This window comes from Petaurus breviceps, unplaced genomic scaffold, assembly GCF_028583685.1.
Source record: "Petaurus breviceps papuanus isolate PSGF00001 unplaced genomic scaffold, PetGlider_PUasm1.0 76, whole genome shotgun sequence".
Lineage (NCBI taxonomy): Eukaryota > Metazoa > Chordata > Mammalia > Diprotodontia > Petauridae > Petaurus > Petaurus breviceps.
In genome coordinates this window covers 10,052,062-10,074,325 of record NW_027186473.1, presented here as the reverse complement: position 1 = coordinate 10,074,325, position 22,264 = coordinate 10,052,062, and the positions used below count along the sequence as shown (strand labels likewise).

General features: G+C 39.3%; 1 protein-coding gene across 2 annotated transcripts in view; it reads left to right on the top strand.

The window, feature by feature from the left end:
• The window catches only part of USP46 (ubiquitin specific peptidase 46), a 68,404-nt gene that overhangs the window by 23,349 nt on the left and 22,791 nt on the right, over positions 1 to 22,264 (top strand). For both annotated transcript variants that reach the window (XM_069105221.1, XM_069105222.1), the window contains exons 3-4: positions 1,713 to 1,926; positions 6,969 to 7,198. In XM_069105221.1, coding sequence (XP_068961322.1) covers positions 1,713 to 1,926; positions 6,969 to 7,198 — 444 coding nt within the window. The remainder of the gene's footprint in view (positions 1 to 1,712; positions 1,927 to 6,968; positions 7,199 to 22,264) is intronic.

Below are 22,264 nucleotides of genomic sequence, written 5' to 3'. Positions count from 1 at the left end.
CTCATCACAGGTGTAATAGTAAGACACTGGTAAGAAGCAGGAGGGAGGTTATAGGGTTTGAGGTATTCATGGGATGATATTACTAATAAGTCAGAGAGAATATCTGTCTTCCTCTTGGGGTAAACACAAGCCACAAGTTAAAGGGAGAATCAGGGTACATCATTTACTATTTCAAAGAGGATAGGGTATTGGATCTGGAGTCAGAAAACTTGGATTTGAGTCCCTATTCTGCCACTTACTAACTCTGTATAACCTTGGGAATGACCCTTTACTTCTCAGCTTCCATTTCCTAATCTGTAAAAATAGGAGATATAATGGTTTTATTGAGAGAGAGTGTGGCATAATAGAAAGAAAATTTGCTTTCAGGAAGACTTTGGTTGGAGTCTAGCCTCTGATATACGTTGGGCAAGTCACTTAATTTCTTGGTGTTGCCACCAATCCTCTAATACTACGAGATGCAGGTCAGGTGCTGACTTTTAATGGTAGAGGTAACTATGAGACAGCATTTGAATGGTCTTTCTGTAGCAAAGTTACATTCTCCCCCCTCCTCCAATAATTAGTTCATTTGTAAAGATAAAGGCTGGAAAAGTATTTGTTAAAATTATTTTTCTCCTTTTTGTGTTTTATTTTGTTTTCATGAACTCTGTTATCATGATGGTGCCTAGGGATCTCAAAAGGTCAATGTCGCCTGGATCTCTCCATATCTCCAAGAGCCTCTCCCCTTCACAAATGAGTGGCAGTCAGCTTCTGCTGAAATGACTCCTCTGAGGGAGAGCTTAGAGCACCCTTTTTGATTTGGGGGCAGCTGTAACATTTAGAAATTTCTTCCTTAGCAGCTGAACTCTACCTCCTCTGTAACTCCCTCTCATTGATCTTAATCTCACCCTCTGTGATTCTAGAGATTGTCTAATACCCTTCCATATGGCAGCCTTTGAAATGTTTGAAGACAGCTATCATGTCCTCTCTTCCCCACCCCCAAGTTTTATCTCTTCAGGTTAAACAGCTCTGGTTTCTTCAATGTTTCCTTATTACGGTTTCAAATTAATTATCCTGATTACCCTTCTCTTTACCATGCACCTGTTAGGAATTTTTCTTTAGATGTGTTCTGGCCATAGCAGAGATTGCTACTGAGATACTTTTTTCTAGATTCTGTCCTGCTATTTATGTAGCCATAGATAGCGCTGCCATTTTTAGTCCATCATTTCATACTTATATTGAGTTGGCAGTTGGCCAATATCTGTACATCCTTTTAACATGAAAACGGTCTTTCCTTCCAGTAATGTCCTAAACAGACATTTGTCCTTATAAGATTTCAACTTGTCCTTGTCAGAATTCATCTGTTAGATTTGGCCTGTCATCCTAGCCAGCAAGACTCAACCACTTTTTCCATCAGGGAATATACTAATTGTCACCTTAGAATATTACAACTGTGAGAGAATTCTGAGGGATTTAGTGTATGTACTGCTGTACTCAAAGGAAAGGTCCAAAGACCATCATTGGGGATATTTGTATTTTTTCATTTATTTACATCAATCCATAACTGACTTAATTAACACATAAAAAGATTGTACTGTGTTTCTAGTACAAGTAGGCTGATGCAGATTGCCATACCTGGATGGTGCTTTAGTATTAAGGTCTTCTGAGGCAAAGGTCTTCTATAAAGCAGATCTCTTTTGAAAATGATACATGATATTCTGCTTTTCCTTTGGCAGTTTGGGAACACTTGCTACTGTAACTCTGTGCTGCAAGCATTATACTTCTGTCGGCCATTTCGAGAAAATGTATTGGCGTACAAGGCCCAGCAAAAAAAGAAGGAAAATCTGTTGACTTGCCTGGCAGACCTTTTTCACAGCATTGCTACTCAGAAGAAAAAAGTTGGCGTGATTCCACCAAAGAAGTTCATTTCAAGGTTAAGAAAGGAGAATGGTGAGTATAAAGCAATGCCTTGTTTAAAGCATGACTGGTCTTGACTAGTGAGAAAAAGTTAATGATGGGACCGAGGGATCAAATTACTTCAATCTCAAGGTTTTTTCAAGGCTCTGCCATTTTGTTGTTGGTGGCATTCCCTCTACCAATGGATAATGCAATTCTTATTACATTAAAAAAAATCAGCTTACTGGTTTTTTTCCCAAGAGCTCTGCCACCTCCCATCCCCCCCGCCAAAAATCCCCAAAACTTCAGCCTTTGGCCCACCTAGTGATGGATCTCTCCAGCCATAGGCAAAGTCATTATTGGGCCTCTATTCAAAGCTTCTCTTTGCTTGATAGACCCTTTTAGAGCTTGTTTTCCACTGATATAACCTTTGAGGAGTGAGATATATCTCTTTATATCAAAGAGGTTTCAGAATAGTCTTTTAATGGAGGAATTGTTCCCATATTAGGGCAAAATTTATAATCTCATTTTAACAGGAAGGTCTAAGAACTTTTTTTTGGAATATGTCTATAGCTATATTTCAATAAAATTGGTTTTCTTTGTAGTTACTTTTTCACTTTTTAAAAAGTGAGATTTGCTCCACTATGGAAGGGGGCTGGGGCACAGAAATAGGCTAAGCACCTCGGTTTTCCAATGATCTCTCAGGGATATTTGGTGCGTCCTGTTTGGTCTGAGTGAGAAGAAGCAGGACCAATGGGCAGAAGGTGCCAAGAGGCAGTTTTAGGCTTTGATGAAAGTCATTTAGTCAGCAAGCATTTATTAGCACCTACTATGTGCCAGGCACTGTGCTAGACACTGGGAATACAAACACAAGCAGAAATATAGATGGTTCCTGCCTTCAACGAGCTTACGTTTTAGTGGGAGAGGACAAAAGGAATAAAAGGAAGCTGGAAAGGTGTGTTGAGGTGAGACACACTAAGGTATGTGGCATAGGTGCTATGGAGAGGATGTAAGGAGTGCAGCCCAGGGGTAATGAGATGTTGGCTGGCCTGAGTGCCCTCCCTGGAGAAGCCATCTGATTAGATGGAGAGACCAGGCTTAGGGGCAGAGCTTGGTACTTGCAGTGTGTGGATTCCAGGGTTTGAAGGAACTTTAGGATGGGGATGGAAGGGGAAGTCCAGAGTGGAGTTTGGAGAGGAAAGGAGAAACTTCTAACAGAGCAATATCTAAGAGTAGTGGACTGCTTTAGGAGGTGGAGGACCTCCTTTCATTGGAGGTCTTATAGCAGAGGGTGGGTATAAAGTTGTGGAGATTCTTTTTCAGTTATAGGTTAGACTTGATGGTTGCAGAGAGCCCTTTCTACTCTAAAAATTCTGTGATTCTTGTTTGGGGATAGCCTCCCCCACCCCCCAAAAAAATCTTATCCAGGGTTGGGTAAGAGAGATACTTGCCCCAGGCATCCTTCTAAATAGAACATCATTTGAAAGAAACACTTTGATCCATTATTTAAACAAAATTATACTATCTTGTACACTTGTCATAAGTAATTACAGTAAATGAATATTATCTCATACTAAGTAGTGCTTTTAAAAAACAGTTCATTTTAATTAGATTGTCTGATCCAATAGAAGGATATCAATGTGAAACACTGTGTTGTGTGTTCAGTTAACTTACTGCTACCCTGGTTTCTTACTCTGGTTTAATTTTTTTCCTTGGAAAAGAAGAGCTACATAGGATGAAAAACTATGTGGAGAATAAGCTAAGGTTTTTGAGTAAAGCAGTTTTGTGATCTGTGTTCAGGCATACTTTGTCCTCCAGTACTGTTCAGTTTAGCACAAGCTGATTGTTAGATGAACTGACCTTAGGGAAGCAGTAAGAGCCTGTAGAACACTATAATAAATGTTAAAAATGGACAGTAACTCAAATGACAATATGGCAAAGTCTCATTCCTTTATAGACAACATTGGTTATAAGTATTAGTGGTGATTTAGCTTTTTATCACCAGCTTCCTATTGGCCATTTCAAATTGGATGTCCTGTAGGCATTTCAAACTCAATATGTCCAAAATTGAATTTGTTTTTTCCACCACCATTCCCCCTTTCAAACTTCCTTATTTTTTGTTAAAGACACCATCATTTTTCTAGCCTCTCAGTTTCATAATCTTGATATTATCCTTAATTCTTCATTCTTGCTCATCCTATATAGCTAGACCCTTGCCATTTCATATCCACAACATCTCTTACAGCTGTCTCCTCTCTATTCACACACTTTAATTTAGTTCCTCATCACCTCTCACCTAGATTTTTAAAAAATCATGTTTTATAATGAATTTAACAAAATTTCCATATATATGCATTTCCATATCTATGTGTGTGTGTATATATATATATGCATATGTATGTGGACATGTATATACACATAGATATCTGAATATAAAAAGAAGATTGCATATGAAACCTCATCTGGATGTTATCTGAATCTTGTCTGCACTGCTGAGAATCAGGGCTGTGCCAAAGCCAGAGTGTACCTGCGTGTGAGAGTTGATTATTAAATTTTCACTGTAAGCATTTACACTTTGGAAATTGACAAATGCTACAGATCAGGGCTTCATTTATTGTTTTATTGATTGACTTAAGAAAGTGATGCAGAAAATATTAATAATCCAAATTAAGCTTAAAGGTCTTATGAAAATTTTGGAGAGCTGGTTGTTAAACATTTACCAGGGGGAGGCTAGGTGGCTCAGTGAATAGAGCATTGGCCCTGGAGTCAGGAGGACATGAGTTCAAATCCAACCTCAGACACTTAACACTTACTAGCTGTGTGACCTTGGGCAAGTCACTTAACCCCAATTGCCCTCCAAAAAGCAAAAAATAAATTAAAAAAGCAAAACAAAACAAAAAACATTTACCAGCACACTCCTGACAATTGTATCTAAATTAGGCTCCCTCCCTCAAGCCTCTCCCTTCATTATACTGTTCCTATAGTTGCCAGAGTGATTTTCCTTAAATATCAATCTAACCATGTTACTTCCCTACTCAGCAAACTCTACTGGCTGTGTGTTGCCTCTAGGATCATATATACACTCCCGAGGTTGGCTTTTAAAGTCTTTCCTCACCCCAATTCTTCTTTCCAACCTCATTATCCAATCAGGCCTTTCCCCTTCCTCAGTGGTTTAGTCTTATCTTTGTTCTACTTGAATGACATTCTGCCTCCCATCGCCATGTCTTGGTACTGGCTGTCTTTGCCTTGCTTGAATTGCGGTCCCATCGGCTCTGACTCAGGTTCTCAGTCTTCCTTCAGGGTACAGCTTGGGCGCTGCCTTCTACATGAAGCCTTTCCTGATTCTGTCCCCCAACGCCCCCCCCCCCCCCATATTTCTCTTCTTCCTTACTTACCTTGTAGTTTATATATTTTCTGCCTACATTTTTATCTTTACAAGTTGTCTCCTGCTATACAATCTAGACTTCTGGGATTATTTAATTATGAATTATTTAATTTTGGATTTGTTTCCCAGAGCCTACCAGATAGCCCGGCACTGTAGTGACTGCTTAGTAAATGCCAGCTGATTGAAACAGTGTTGAACACAGTTAACTACATTAGGAGGCATGCCTGTAACGTAATGTTGGGTGCGTGCATGCCTCATCAGATGTACAAGCTATACAAAAGTTAAATTCAGAGTGTAGCAGCTTTGCTTTGGTTCTAGGAATCTGTCCTCAAAGTTGGCAGTGAGTTACATGTTTCTCTAAAAAAGTGATTAGTCCCAATTGATTTGCACAATTCTCTTTCACTCTTCATTTTCATAGTATCCGGTCATCAAACATTGGTACCATACTGTAAGATCTTTTTCCACCTTCTCTGCTTGTCATCTCCCCCAGTCCGATAAATCCTTTGTCCTTCCTCAAATGCTCATCTCCATTTCCTTTCTCATCCTCACCTGACCCACATTCGCATGGTGCCGAGCACTTTATTACCAAATACCTGTTACCTTACTGTGTCATAACATGACAGATATGAAGAATTCCAAGAAACCTGGGCAGACTTGAAGTGATAACAGCAAAATAAAATAAGCAGGAATGACAGCAATGTATGTGATGAACACAATGATATAACCATAGACCAAAATCCTTTAGAACTGGGATTTGAGCTGAGACTTGAAGGAAGCTAGGAAAGCCAGGAGTTAGAGATAAAGAGGGAGAGAATTTCAGACATGGGGATGGCCAAACAGAGGATTTTATATTTGATCCTGGAGGTGAAGGGAAGCCACTGGGGCTTTTTGAAGAGGGGGATGACATGATCAGACCTGCACTTCAAGATTGACCCCTTTGACAATGGAGTGGAGGATGGACTGGAGGGAGCAGAGGCAAGGAGAGCACACAGAAAGGGAGATTTAAATTGAGTGTTGAAGGAGGAACCAGGGAGAGTTCTCCCACACACGAGAGCTTCTCATTTCTTTCTATGTCCTGTTTCAATACCCTTTAGCTTTGGATCACTGAACTCTTTAGGAGAGATCTTAATTCACTGTAGCTAACTCACAGTAGACAGAATAATCCATAATAATATAATAGATACTTCCTTTTTTTTTTTCCTGAGGCAGTAGGGTAGTGGGGTAGGTTCCCAGACATGGAGTGAGGAAGCCCCAGATTTAAATCCTGCCCCAGACACTAACTAGCTTTGTGATCCTGAGGAAGTCACCTCATCTCTCTGCCTTAATTTCCTCAACTGCAAAAAGAAGGGGTGAGTGGTCTTTTTCAGTGCTCAGTCTATGAGCCTGTGTTGTATAATATTCAAACTTTGCTTTATCAGGAAACAGAACTTTAAAGAAATATCCATATTTAAGGTAAAAATCATATTATACCTTAGAGATTTTCTTTATCATTCAAATGCAGCTCTATGGAGAACTTAGGCCTGAGAAAATAAAATTGTAATGGCCAAGAATTTTTCTTAAAGCTTAGCTGCATAACACAGATAAGTGTCCTAATATTCTGTACTTGTCCATCTTTTAAAATAAACGTTTAGGCATGGTACTTAATTTTAAATATACATTTTTCCCCCTGAAAAGTGGAGAGCAATATAGTGAATTTCTTTTTTTTTTCCAGATCTCTTTGACAACTACATGCAGCAGGATGCCCATGAATTTTTAAATTATTTGCTAAACACTATTGCAGACATCCTGCAGGAGGAGAAAAAGCAAGAAAAACAAAATGGGAAGTTAAAAAATGGTAACATGAATGAACCTGTGGAGAACAACAAACCAGAACTCACCTGGGTACATGAAATCTTTCAGGGAACGCTGACCAATGAAACTCGATGCTTGAACTGTGAAACTGTAAGCTTTAGAATTTTTGTTTTGTTTTGAAAATTTGTGTGTGTGTGTGTGTGTGTGGTGTGTACACAATGCATGTGTGTGTACATTTATATGTGTGGTCATTACTTAAATAGCAATAAAAATCTCCCAAAGCCTACTATAGATGAGGCACTATTCTAAGAGAACATCAAACTGTCCAGATGTCAAATTGAATGTATGTGTAGTATGGATGTTTATATGTATCCACGTGTGCATATATGGGGAACTCAAAGATAAAATTTGATCTCTACCCTTGAGGAGCTCATATCGCTACAAAATATAAATGCTTATTCAACAGAATTAAAGTTTTTATTGATTTTTTAAAATGTATTTTATTAAACAGTTATTCATTATGCTAGGTGTCTTTCCCATCCTGGTCATCTGCAAATCTGATAGCATACCATTTATATATTTATCTGAGGCATTAATAAAAATGTTGAAATGCAGGTGGGCAAAGCATAGATCCTGGGACACTGTACTAGAGACTTCCTTCCAACATGGTAGAAATGCATCAATGACTTACTCTTTGAGCCTGTCCATTCATACAGTTCTGAATCCATCTAACTCATCTATCATTTTGCCTTCTGCATATTTTCCTTAAGAATAGCTTGAGAAACTTTGTCAAAAATGTAAAGTAATGATTATAAAAGATTGTGCACTTTGAAAATTTACATTAAGTGTTGTCAGTACATATACTCATTCAGCACTGTAGAAACAACTGTGTTTAGCATCTAGATAGCAAGGTTAATTGAAATAGGAAGCTATATGATGGTATACACTGTTAATAAGACATTTTTCTGTGCCTCTAATTCCCCTTCCCACTCCACTCAGTTATCTAAATCATTTCTTGTACTGTTTTCACATTATGAATTATAAAGTTGATTTGAGGGCGTGTTTGGTGCTGCTTGCCCCTGGCACCATGATTATTAGTTAAGACTTTGGCAGGAAGAACTTTTATGAGATTATTCCATTAGTGCAGGTGGGTGATGCTGAGGACCTTTGGGAGTTCTGGCAGTGATAGCAGAGAAGAAGATGCAGTTCAAGAGAGATTACAGTTATGGAGGTGAAATCAACAAGACTTGGCAACCGATTAAGTATGAAAGGTGAAGGGGGGGAAGAGTCAACATCAACACTATGGTTTTGAAGACTAAGTGAATATGTGATTGACAGAAATATTGAAATCAGAAGCAATTGTAGAGGTGGGGAGCAAGATGATAAAGTTGGTCTTAGACATATTGAGTTTGTTGTCCTTCTGTGCCCAATGTTGTTGGCTGCGGAAAGCTTAAACTCCTGTTGACATGTTAGAGTTAATAAAGATGTAAGAGAGAGATCATATTGAGTTCTGTCCAGGGCAGGTATGATCCTATGGAATAGAAGATACTTCAACAGTTAAGAAAAAAATGATCAATGACTGCATTTGTGAAATCTCACAGTGGGAACAAACTACTGGAGATTGTGCCGAGTAGATTGGCCCCTGGAGAGTTGTCAGCATGATAAAAAGAACTCCACGTTTCTTCTAATTGTGGAGAAACAGCTTTCAGCTGTTCTGGAAAACAATGTTGTTTTTCTGGTTCTCACCCTTTGGAAGTCAGTTGGGAATGTTGCCTGTTCTTGCTGCACAAATGTCAACAGAAGGATTTGTAGAGACAGGGCTGATTTTCATCTCCATTCAGAAGTGTCATGGAGAGACTATTTTCCAGTTAGCCTTGGTAAAGTTGCTTCAGAATTGCAAAGCTAGGAATTTCCCCTCAGTTTTACCCAGGTTACTCTTTTGCTTCCTTCTTTCCTTCCATGTCCTAGACCTATTGAATCACAGTCTATGTGCTTTCTTTCTGTTTTAATTTTATTCTTGCCTCCAAGGTTGGCTGGATTAAGACTGCCAGCTAGTTTTGCCACACCTATTGTTCCCAGGGCTTTTCATGTAGATTTATCCCTATGCAAGAAGGCCATTTGTTTCCCAAGTCACTGCTTTATTTAGTTCCTGGTCTTTAGGGGCAGGTTTGTTTAGTTTCCTTAGAATTTAACTTTTTGTAGGTGTTGATCACCTCACAGTCGTTGATGCTTTTATTCTCTGTACCTTAATATCGAATTGTCAGTGCCTGTTATGCAGATAAATGTCATCTACCCTGCAGAAATCTGGGAGTGTGGTGGAAAGAGCCCAGCATTGGGAGAGGAGGCCAAAGACCCGGGTTCTGGTTCCATCTCCGAGGTTTAGTTAAGTGACATCGAGTAACTCATTTCCTGCCTTTGCTTCATCACCTATAGAATGAGGGGTTTGTGTGGATGTTCTCCAAAGTCCTATTCATTCAGTCACTGTATGAATCTTTGTGAAAGATTCTGGAGTGATTTGCTATTTCCTTCTCTGGCTCATTTTGCGATGAGGAAATGGAGGCAAAAAAGGTTAAATGACTTGTGCAGGGTCACACAGCTAGTAAATGACTGAGGCCAGATTTGAACTCAGGAAGATGATGTTGTACCTGGCCCCTCCCCCAGCCAGCTCTCCTTCACGGAGGTGGGTGGGCTGCCGGGTTTAGCCCTGCCTAGGGAGACTTGGTGGGTTCAGGAATTTCAAACTGTGTACTGACCAATCACTGATTTTGGCTTCTGTAAGTTCCTGCTTACATAATACCTAACCATTGGCCAAGTGGCTGTGCCTTTAAAAGCTGAGGCTTTGCCTGGAGTCGGGGCTGATAGATTTGAGGAGGGGCCCTGTCAGCTAACATGGTGCCAATAAAGGGTTCACTTCTAAATTGTTACTTGGGTCTTGCTTGTGTTTGGGGTACAACATTTGGAGGGCCCAGTGCAATTGGCAGTGTTCCATGTGGCTGCCCAAGACCCAGTCTGGGAGATCCTTGGTCTCAGGGGAAGGAGGCTACCCGGCCCTGGCTTCCTAGAGCAGCCGGCACCTGAAATCTTTTCAGGGCTCAGGACTCAAGGCTGAGAAAGCCAAGACCATCCCCCGACTTTGATTAGATCTCATTTCCCCTCTGTGGACCCAGACCTCTATACCAGCCTCCAGAGGTGTGTTTGTTTGGTTCTGTTTCTGTGAGTACTCATCTGTTGGGAAATTGGGGTGAGTGGATGCAGTAAAAAGTTCCCATTTCCTGGACCCACTCAAGTCCTGATTCCAAGCCCAATGTTCTACCTGCTGTACCACCTACCAGCACTTTCATCTCTAATAATCTTTAATACTTAGGCACCTATCGCTCATGGGCCTCCCTTTAGCTACAGCAGGTTCTAGGTCAGGGGTGGGGAACCTTCGACCTTGAGGCCACATGTGGCCCTCTAGGTCATTTGGTCAAAGGACTGCACTTGGACCGAAATGGCCACATATGGCCAGTAGGCGGCAGGTTTCCCACCCTTGTTCTAGGTACTTTTTGGCCAGAATCTCATCTGAACTATAGCTTATTAGTCCCCATCCCCCCCCCACCCATAGTTCACTTTTACCGGTTAACCAGATTTAATTAAATAGGAATGTAGTAACAGTAACAAATTTCCCTTTCCCCACAATAAACTTTGAAGTCACTCTCCCACAAATGTAACATTCTCAGTGAGAAGAGCAGACTTTCATAGACATCTTCCATGGGACATCCACATTGGGGGCCAAGTGTGTCCAGGGTCCACTCATGAAGGGGAATAAACATAGGAAATATGTGTGACCGGGACAATCTGAATGGGGCATAGGGAGGACAGCTGGTGCTTCTGATACTGCAAGGCTACCATTATCTTCCACTGATCTCATTGTGCTGCTTTCTGCTCAACCTCCCTCCCACAAGAAATGCTCTCGGTGGCTACCTGCCAGGTGTTGTGTCTCAGGTGCTCCCTGATGAATGATCCCACCCCCTGGTGGGTGTCCTGTCTGCCCCAGCTGATCTCTTTGGCTACACCTCAATGAGGGTGGGGGATGGGCAAGTAGACTTTCATTAACCTCTCCTCTTTGGGCTGGGCTACTGCTCTTTTGTCTTGCTGAAAGGAAGGCAAAATAACCTGGGTCTTCTTTTTCAGCTTCCTCTTCTTTGGCTCTCAAGTGAGGTAATATCCTCAGAACAACCTGTCCTCCCAGTCACTTGATTAATCATTCCCTTTCATGAAGGGAGGTCCATGGCACTCCTTAGCCAGCATTCTCAGCCAGTAACTACGAAGTCCTGTCTCCAGTTCTCAAGCAGCAGACTTGAAGCTCTTCCCTTCATCCAGGCTGTATTAGAAGAGACAGAAGCCTAACTTGTAGTCAGGACTACTCTTTGAATTCTTCTGTTTGACCCTTCTGTGCTCCATTGGCCGTCCCTGTCTCCTCTGAGTCTCTCAGGTCAGCTGTCTTCTAACTTAGGGTCGGAAATGCATTTTAGTTGTTGGTCATTAGAGCATGCCCAGGACTCTGCTTCCTCAAGTGGAAAAGTTGCTGAGGAGTACTGTAGCAAGAAAGATACTTTCCCCTTTACCCATAAGCTCCCCTCCTCATGCCAATAGCAATGGTTGCAGACTTTTGTCCCATTTCCTCCCAGTTGCACATCTCCACCAATCTCCCTGCAGCTCTGTGATTTGAAATTGAATCAAGGAATTTGAGATTAAGAGAACCTATTGAATGAAGGCAAATTTTAATTTGGGCTTAAATAATCCAGTTTAAAGAAGAACAGAACGAATGAGGTTTTGGTGGGGAAGTTTTATTTTTTTTTTTTAATGGTATATGTCACTGTGGTCTCTGCTGTTAGAACTAAGTCAGTACTTTTGTTTTTCAGTTATGTCTGACTCTGTGATCCCATTTGAGGCTTTCTTGGTAGAGATACTGGAGTGGTTCACCATTTCCTCTTCCAGCTCTTTTTATAGATGAGGAAATTGAGGCAAACAAGATTTAAGTAACTTGCCTAGGGTCACATAGCTAGGGAGTGTAGACCATATTTGAACTCAGAAAGATGAGTCTTCTGATTTCAGGTCCAGTGCTCTATCCACTGTGCCACCAAGCTGCCCTGTACCACCTAACTGCCAGGTACTAATTGAAACTGATAGGAGGTATTTATTCTGAATCTGGATGGGTAGGGGGAAGGATCTGGGTTTGAATCCTGACTGCTGTTTTTTCCATGTACAACCTTGGGCAGGTCATTAAACAATCTTATTAATTCCTCATCAGGAAAATGAAGAATCTGGACAACATCCTCTCTTAGGAACTTTCTAATTCTGTGATTGACTGAAGAAAAAAGAACAAGAACCTTTTTTAAGAAAAAATATTCCTGGCATTTCTTGGGCTTGAAAGTTTCCTTGGAGACAGTATTTTCAGCTCATGAGAAAGAAGGAAGCATGAGTTTAGGAAAAGATAATATTCCTGGTTTTGGATATTTTAAGTTACAGATGCTGAGTGGAGGACATCCAGGTAGAGATGGCTTGTGGGAACTTAAGAGATGCAGGACATACACATTTGGGCATCATCTGCATAGAAGGAGGCAGTTGAATCTATAGGAATAAATGACATTGCTAAGGGAGAGAGTTTAGAGAAAAAAGAATATCAAGAACTAACTCCTGGGGAACATCTCTTTTAATGAACTGGGGAAAAGAGGGTAATAATTAAGACAAAGGAGGTACAGCTAAAGAGGTAAGGAGAAAACCAGATGAGAGCATCATGCCTCTGAAGCTTAGAGTGATGTGTGAGTAACCAAAAAGAGGAACTATCCAGCTGTGCTATTTCAAAGAGATCAGAGGTTGAGAACTGAGAAAACGCCTCAGGATTTAGTCATTAGGAGGTCATCAGTGTATTTTCAAAGAAGAATATTTTATTTTTTCTCCAATTACATGAAAAATAATTTTTAACATTTGTTTCTTAAATTTTTGAGTTTCAAATTCTCCCCCTCATTCTTTCCTCCTCCTTGTTATTGAGAAGGCAAGCAGTTTGACGTAACATATGCATGTGTAGTCAGGTAAAACATGTTTCCATATTAGAAGTAAAGAAAACAGACCAAATTAAACCCCAAGAAAAGTAGTTTTTTAAAAAGTATGCTTTGATAGGTATTCAGACTCCAGTTCTTTCTCTGGAGATAGATAGCATTTTTTATCATAAGTCCTTAGGAATTGGACTTGGATCATTGTATTGCTGAGAATAGCTAAGTCATCTGCAGCTGATCATTGCACAATATTGGTGTAATGTATACAACATTCTCCTGGTTCTGCTCGCTTCACTTTGCATCAGTTAATGTAAGTCCAGCTTTTTCTGAGGGCATTCTACTCATCTTTTCTTATAGCACAATAGTTTTCCATCACCAAAACTTGGTTGATCATTCCCCAATTGATGGACATCACCTCAATTTTCAATTCTTTGCCACCACTAAAAGAGCTGCTATAAATATTTCTGTACATATGGATCCTTTTCCTCTTTTTCAAAAAATCTTTTTGTGATACAGACCTAGTAGTGATATTGCTCCATCATAGGGTAGGCATACTTTTATAAACCTTTGGGCATAGTTCCAAATTGCTGATATAGAATGGTTGATTCTGTTCACTACTCCAACAACAGTGTATTAAAGTTTCGTTTTCTCCACATCCCCTCCAACACTTTTGCGTTTTCCTTTTTTGTCATATTAGACAATCTAATAGGTGTGGGGTGGTACCTCAAAGTTGTTTTAATTTGTATTCCTTTAATCAATAGTGATTTAGAGCATTTTTTTGCTTTTTTTTTTGGAGGGCAATTGGGGTTAAGTGACTTGTCCAAAGTCACACGGCTAGTAAGTTATGTTAAGTGTCTGAGGCTGGATTTGAACTCAGGTCCTCCTGACTTCAGGGCTGGTGCTCTATTTACTGCGCCACCTAGCCACCCTTAGAGCATTTTTTATATAACTATAGCTAGGTTTGATTACTTTGTCTGAAAACTGCCTGTTCATATCCTTTGACCATTTATCAATTGCAGAATGGCTTTTATTTTGAAAAATTTGATTCAGTTCTCTATATGAGAAATGCTGTTTCTTTAAGAAATGCTGTTTTCTCTAAACTTTTTTCACAGTTTTACCTGTGTATTTCCCTCCATCCTGTTTTCCCTTCTGTTTATCCTACTATCTCTCTCCTTTTACCCTGTACATCCTCAAAAGTATTTTGCTTCTGGCTACTGCCTCCCCCAATTTGCCTATCTTTCTATCAGTACCCCTACCCTTTTCTGTTATTCCCTTCCCCTCCTACTTTTCTGTGGGATAAGATAGATTTCTATACCCAACTGAGTATGTATGCTATTCCTTCTTTGAAGCCAGTCCTGATTACAGTAAGGTTCAAGTGCTCCCCACTACTTCCCCCACATTCTCCTACACTGAAAAACTCTTTTGTGCCTCTTTTATACAAGATAATTTACCTCTATTCTATCTCTCTCTTCTCCCAATGCATTCCTCTTTCTCTCTTTAATTTTATTTTTTAGTTATCATCCCATCATATTTGACTTGCACCCATGACCTCTATTTATGTATACTTATTCTAACTACCCTAATAATGAGAAAGTTCTTAGGAGTTACAAGTATCATCTTCTCATGTAGGAATGTAAACAGCGTAACCTTATTGAATTCCTTATGATTTCTCTTTCCTGTTTACTTTTTTATACTTCTCTTAAGTGTTGTATTTGAAAGTCAGATTTTCTTTTCATCAAGAATGCTTGAAAGGCCTCTGTTTCATTGAATATCCATCCCCCACCTCCCCACAAGGGTTCTACTCAGTTTGGCTGAGTAGGTGATTATTGCTTTTAATCATAACTTCTTTGCCTTCCAGAATATCATGTTCCAAGCCCTCTGATCCTATAATGTAGAAGCTGCTAAATCTTGTGTTATCCTGACTATAGCTCCGTGATATTTGAATTTTTTTCTTTCTGTCTGTTTGTAATATTTTCTCCTTGACCTGGAGCTTTGGAATTTGGCTATAATATTCCTGGGAGTTTGAGTGATCAGTAAATTCTTTCAATTTCTGTTTTACCTTTTAGTTTTAGAAGCTTAGGATAGTTTTCCTTGATAATTTTCGAAAGATGATGTCTAAGTTCATTTTTTTGATCATGGCCTTCAGGTAGTCCAATAATTCTTAAAATTATTTTTCCTTGATTTGTTTTCTACATCAGTTGTTTTTCATATTTCTCATTTTCTTCTATTTTTTCATTCTTTTGATTTTGTTTGATTGCTTCTTGGTGTCTCATGAAGTCATAGCTTCTACTTGTTGGATTCTGATTCTTAAAGAATTATTTCCTTTTTTTTTTTTAAAGCAATTGGAATTAAATGGCCAGTTATTTTGTGTGGGTGTTAAGTATCTGAGGCCAGAACCAATCCTGGGTCCACCCGACTCCAGGGCCGGTGCTCTTACTCACTGTACCACCTAGCCACCCCAAAAATTATTTTCTTCATTGAACTTTTGTGCCTCCTTTTCCATTTGTCCAATTATACTTTTTAAGGATTTCTTCTCTTCAGTGAATTTTTGTATCTCTTTTTACATTTAGCCAGTTCTGCTTTTTAGGCCATTCTTTTCTTTATTGGATCGTTGTGTCTCTTTTGCCATTTGACTTATTTTGTTTTTTTAAGGTGTTATTTTCTTCACTATATTTTTGTGCCTCCTATACCAAGCTGTTGACTCTTTTTTCCCATGATTTTCTTGCATCACTGTCATTTCTTTTCCCAATTTTTTCCTTTATCTCTTTGATTTTTTAAAATCCTTTTTCAACTCTTCCAGGAATTCTTTTTGAGCCTGAGAACAATTCACATTCTTCTTTGTGGCTTTGGATGTAGCAGTTTTGACTTTTGATTTCCCTGTCACCATAGTAGCTTTCTGTGGTCAAGATCTTTTTTTTGTTGTTTGTTCACATTTCCAACCTATTTCTTGACTTTTAGTTTATATTAAATTTGGGCTCTGCTTCTGGGGTGGAGCGGGCACACTATCTCAAGCTTTTTTGTGCAGTTGTTTTGGAAGCTAGTTGTGGGGGTCTGCAAGCTTTCAGTTCTTCCAAGGTGGAATGACCTAAGGAGAAGTGTGTTTACTACTCTCCTGGCCTGTGTTCTTGTCTGTGAATGACCACAAGCACTCTTTTGTGCCTTGGAACTGTGACCAAGACCCTTGGTTTTTTGAAGCTACAAACTCTGGTGTGCTAGTGTTCCTCTTCACCCTGGGACTGTGACCCAGGACTGGGACCTGGATCCAAGTCTGGATAATGCAGCAGTTCTGCACCCAGTGCCAGCAAAGGGACCCCTCTAATATTTTTCTGACTAGTTGTCCAAGTCCCTTACTGTCTGTGGATTGAGAGCTTAGGAAGCAGTGGCTGCTGCCATTGATTCAGTCACCCCAAAGGCCTGTTATCAGTGTTTTACAAGGGAGGTGTTTTAATAAAGTGGGGCAAATGTAGCAAGGCTGTAAAGGATGTAAAGGGCAACAAGACATGAGAACAGTAGAGGAGAGAGAGAAGAATAACTTAATATATAAATAAATATAATATATTAATAAATAAATATAATATATAACACATACACATAATAAATAAATAAATAATAGGTTGTGACATGCTTAGATTTTTTTTGTTTTTTGCTTTTTTGGAAGGCATTTGGGGTTAAGTAACTTGCCCAAGGCCACATGGCTAGTTTTGTGTGTGTGTGTGTGTGTGTGTGTGTGTGTGTTTAAGTGTCTGAGGCTGGATCTGAACTCAGGTCCTCCTGACTCCAGGGCTGGGTCTCTACTCACTGCGCCACCTAGCTGCCCTGATGACATACTTAGACTTTAGGAAGATCACTTGGGTAGCCAACTAGAGGATAGATTGGAATGGGTAAAAACTTGAGGTAGGAAGACAACCCAGAAAGTTGTAGTAGTCCAGGTATAAGGTTATGAAGCCTGTGCCAGGCTGGTGGTTGTGTGGGTGAGAAAAAGGGATGTATATGAGAGGTGTCATAAAGGTAGAAAAAAAACTTGACAACAGATTAGATATGTAGAATGAGTGTAAGTGAGGTATTGAGGATGACATTGAGATTGTGAGCCTGGTTGACAATAATAGAGGAATTTTGATGATAGAAATGTTTTAGGGGAAAGTTAATGAGCTTTCTTTTGGGCTTGGTGAGTTTTGAGATGCCTTAGGACATCTGGTGTGAGATATCTAAGACGCAGCTGATGATAGGAGACCAGAACTGGTCTGAGAAGTGATCTGAATAGAAATGGGCTTAATGATCCTTGAACCCTTCAAAACAGATGAGATCACCAGTCAAGATAGTATAGAGGGAGAAGAAGAGAGACCCTTGGGAAACATCTGTGGTTAATGGGTGTGACCTGGACATAGCAAAGGAGATTGATAAGGAGTGTATAGAGAGATTGGAGAAAAGCCATAAGATCACTGTCATGAAAAGCTAAAGAAGTGAGACTACCCAGGGGAAGAGGGTGATTGACAGAGTCAAAGGCTACAGAGAGTTCCAGAAAGACCTAATTAAGAGAAAGGCCATTAGATTTGGTCATTGCTAACTTTGGAGAGAACAATTTCTGTTAAATGATGAAGCTGGTTGGCTGATTACAGAGTTTAGAATTAAGTGAATTAAGAATTAAATTTCCTTAAGAAAGGAAGTAGAGAGAATGCCATTTAGATGGTGTTCTCAAGGAATTTAGCTAAGAAGGGGAGGAAAGCTATAGAATGATAGTGGGGATGGTTGGATCAAGTAAAAGTTTTTTTTTGTTTTTTTTAAGAACTAAAGCATAGATGAAAGAAATGAGCATGTTGGTAGGTAGCAGGAAAGTAGCAGGTAGACAGATGTTAAAGATTAATGAGGAACTGAGGGTGCTAAAGAGGACTGTCTGTTGGAGAAGATGGGAAAGAGCAGGACAAAGGGTCCATTACAGGGGCTGGCCTTGGCAAAGAGAAGGGCTCCCTTTTTATGTGAAATGAGGAAGAAACAGTGGAAGAAGATATCTGAATGGTATAAGATGGGGAGGAGGGAAAACAGAGCTCCTGGTGCTTGGCCTCAATGTTTTTTGTGAAGTGTAAAGCCTGAGGACCTTTGGTGAAACTTCTTAGGTGAAACAGCTATTCAGTTAGGGATGTGTGAAAGGATTATCTTGCTTCAGTGAGCACCCAGGTGAGATTACATAACTTAAATTTGTACTGGACACAGGCAAAATGGATCTTGGTTTTTTCCAATCACTTTCAGTAGCCTGAAGGAAGGCAGTACATTTGTAGAGTAATACAAGTTTGGGTTTTGGTAAAGCCTGATTGGCACTAGGCCAAGGAGTCAAGAGACTTGAGTGTAAGGGATAGCATACAGTTGAAATGACTTACCTGGTGTCAAGATTGAGAAGGGACAAAAGTAGAGCTAATGCAGGAGTAAATGGCCTGAGAAAGAACAATGGAAGGATTGGAGGTCACAGTGAGGATGAAAAACAGGGTTGGAGGTTCTAAGGAGGAGGGAAACAAAGAATGATAAAAGATTATGATCAAATAAGGGAATTTTGGATTTCACAATTATGGAATTAGAACACTTGTGGGTGATTGCAAAGTCAAGTTTATGTCTTTTTTTCTCTGTAGCTGAGGTGGAATGAGAAGTAGCTCTTGGGAAATGAATAGAGTGAGGGGATAATGAATTGGCATATAATCAGTACTGGAAAGGGTAGCTAGGGATGTAGGATCAACAGGAGAGAGCCAGGGCAAGTGAGTGCAAGAAGATGCCATAATAATAATAATAATGTGAGATATATTGGAAAGTTAGGAAACAACTAACTGGCACAGGTCTGGAGTCAGGGTGACTTATATCTTCCTGAGTTCAAATTTGGTCTTAGACACTAACTAGCTATGTGACCCTGGGCAAATCACTTAACCCTGTTTACCTCGGTTTCCTCATCTGTAAAATGAGCTAGAGAAGGAAATGGCAAACCGCTCCCAAGTATCTGTGTCAAGAAAAGCCCAAAAGGGATTATGAAGAGTCGGACACAACTAAAAATGTCTAACCATCAACATCAATCTGTGTATTTTGGAATCCCTTAGTAAGAGTACAGGAGTTGAGATGGAGACAGATATTCAACTCATTAAGGAAGGAGAATAAGAAATTCTGAGGGTTGGTAGATAACAGCTACCTGAATATTGATTGTATGACAAATTTGGATTGAGTGATGGTGGTAGAGGGATTTTCTAGAAGTGGTAATGGGGATAGAGGAGTATTCTGACTTCCCCAGCATGAATTAAAGGGCAGCCAGTCAAAAAAATACTTTTAAAAAACCCTGTTAAGTATATTTTTATTTATTTATTAAATAGTTCCAAATTACATTGAAAATTTTTTGATATTGGGGCAGCTAGGTGGTGCAGTGAATAGAGCACCAGCTCTGGAGTCAGGAGGACCTGAGTTCAAATGCGGCCTCAATCATTCAGTACAAAAACTAGCTGTGTAGCCTTGGGCAAGTCACTTAACCCCAATTGTCCCCCAAAAAGCAAAAAAAAATTTAATATTAATTTTTAAAGATATCGAGTTCCAAATTCTCCCCCTCCCTCCTGCTACTCTTCCATTGAGAAGGCAAGCAATATGACATCAAATATCATATCAAAACATTTCCATATTTACCATGTTGCAATAGGAAACATGCCAAAAAAAAAAATCCCAAGGAAAATAAAGTGAAAAAAATACTTAAGTCTGCACTGAAGAGTTCATCAGTTCTCTTTCTGGAGGTAGATAGCATTTTTCATCATGAGTCCTTTGGAACTGTCTTGGATCATTGTATTGGTCATAGTAGCTAAGTCTTTCAACAGTTGATTGTAAAGTCATGCTGTTATTATATACAGTGTTCTCTTGGTTCTGCTCAGTTCCCAGAATTTTCTGAAATCATGCTGCTCATCATTTCTCATAGCACAATAGTATTCCATCACAATCAAATGCTACAACTTGTTCAGCATTCCCCAGTTGATGAGCATCCCCTCAAATGTCCAATTCTTTGCTATTGAAAAAAGAGCTACTATAAATATTTTTGTATAGATAGATCCTTTTTCCTTTTTTTTATCTCTTTGGGAAATAGACCTAGTAGTTGCATTGCTGGGTCAAAGCATATGGACAGTTTTATATCCCTTTGGGAGTAGTTTCAAATTGTTTTCCCGAAATGTTTGGATCACTTCACAACTCCACCAACTGTGCATTTGAGTCTCTGTTTTTCTACCTGCCTGCCAGCATTTATCATTTTCCTTTTCTGTCATCTTAGCCATTCTGATTGGTGTGAGGTGGTATCTCAGAGTTGTTTTAATTTGTATTTCTCTATTCAATTGTGATTTAGAGAATTTTTGCATGTGATAATTGATAGCTTTGGTTTTCTTCTTCTGAAAACTGCCTGTTCCTATCCTTTGACAGTTTATCAGTTGGGAAATGACTCATATTTTTGTAAATTTGGCTCAGTCCCCCATTTGATAAATGATACCTTTATCAGAGAAACTTATTGTAATTTTTTTGCCCGTTTTCCTTCTAATTTTGGCTGTATTAATTTTTTTGTACAAACCCCTTTTTCCCAATTTATTTTTAGTTTTCAACATTCATTTCCACCAGGTTTTGAGTTACAGATTTTTCTCCCCGTCTTTCCCCTACCCACACCCCAAAACAGCAAGCCTACTAAATACCCCTTCCCCTAATCTGTTCTTTCTTATATCCTCCCCCATAACCCCCCCAGCTTTCTAGTAGGGCAAGATGAATTTCTATATCCCAGTGCCTGTATATCTTATTTCCCAGTTGCATATAAAAAACAATTTTTTTTAACATTTGTTTTTGAAACTTTGAGTTCCAGAGTCTTTGCCTTCTTCCCTCCTCACCCACCCCCACTGGAAAGACAAGCAATTCAATATAAGTTGTACATGTGTAGTTACGCAAAACTTTTCCATAGTAGTTATATTTTGAAAGACTAACTATATTTCCCTCCATCCTATCCCGCCCCCCACTCATTCTATTTTCTACTTTGACCCTGTCCCTTTTCAAAAGTGTTTGCTTCTAACTAACCTCTCCCCCAATCTTCCCTCCCTTCTATCATCCTCCCTTTAACCCCTTTCCTGTAGGGTAAGATACCCAATTGAATGTGTATGTTATTCCCTCCTTAAGCCACATTCAGTGAGAGTAAGGTTGACCCTTTCACCTTCTTGCTCTTTCCCATCATTGTAACAGTGTTCTCTTGCCTCTTTTATATGAGGTAATTTACCCTAATCTATCACTCTCTTTCTCCTCCCAATATATTCCTCTCTCACCTCTTAATTTTATTTTTTAGATTCAACTCATCCTGTGCCCTCTGTGTATGTATACATATACACACATATGCATATACTCACACATATATTTATACACAATACACCCTCCTATACATACATATATGTATATATAAACATATATACATATATTCCCTTCAGCTATCCTCATATTGAGAAAAGCCTCATCAGTTTCAATGATCATTTTTCCATGTAGGAATGAAAGTAGTTCAACTTTATAAGTTCCTTATGATTTCTTTTTCCTGCTTACCTTCTCATGCTTCTTTATTTGAATGTCAAATTTTCTGTTCAGCTCTGGTTTTTTCATTAAGAATGCTTGAAAAATCCTTTATTTCATTGAATGACCATATTTTCCCCTGAAGCATTATACTCATTTTTGCTGGGTAGGTGATTCTTCATTTTAATCCTAGCTCCTTTGACCTCCAGAACATCATATTCCAAGCCCTTCGATCCCTTAATGTCGAAGCTGCTAGGTCTTGTGTTTCCTGATTGTGTTTCCACAATACTCAAATTATTTCTTCCTTACTGCTTGCAGTATTTTCTCCTTGACCTGGAAACTCTGGAATTTGTCTATAATATTCCTAGAAATTTTCTTTTTTGGGATCTTTTTCAAGAAGCGATTAGTGAGTTCTTTCAATTTCTATTTTGCCCTTTGGTTCTAGAATATCAGGGCAGTTTTGCTTGATAATTTCTTGCAAGATGGTGTCTAGGCTCTTTTTTTGATCATGGGTTTCAGGTAGTCCAATAATTTTTAACTTATCTCTCCTGGATCTATTTTCCAGGTCAGTGGTTTTTCCGGTGAGATTTTTCACATTGCCTTCTATTTTTTCATTTTTTTGGATCTGTTTTATAGTATCTTGATT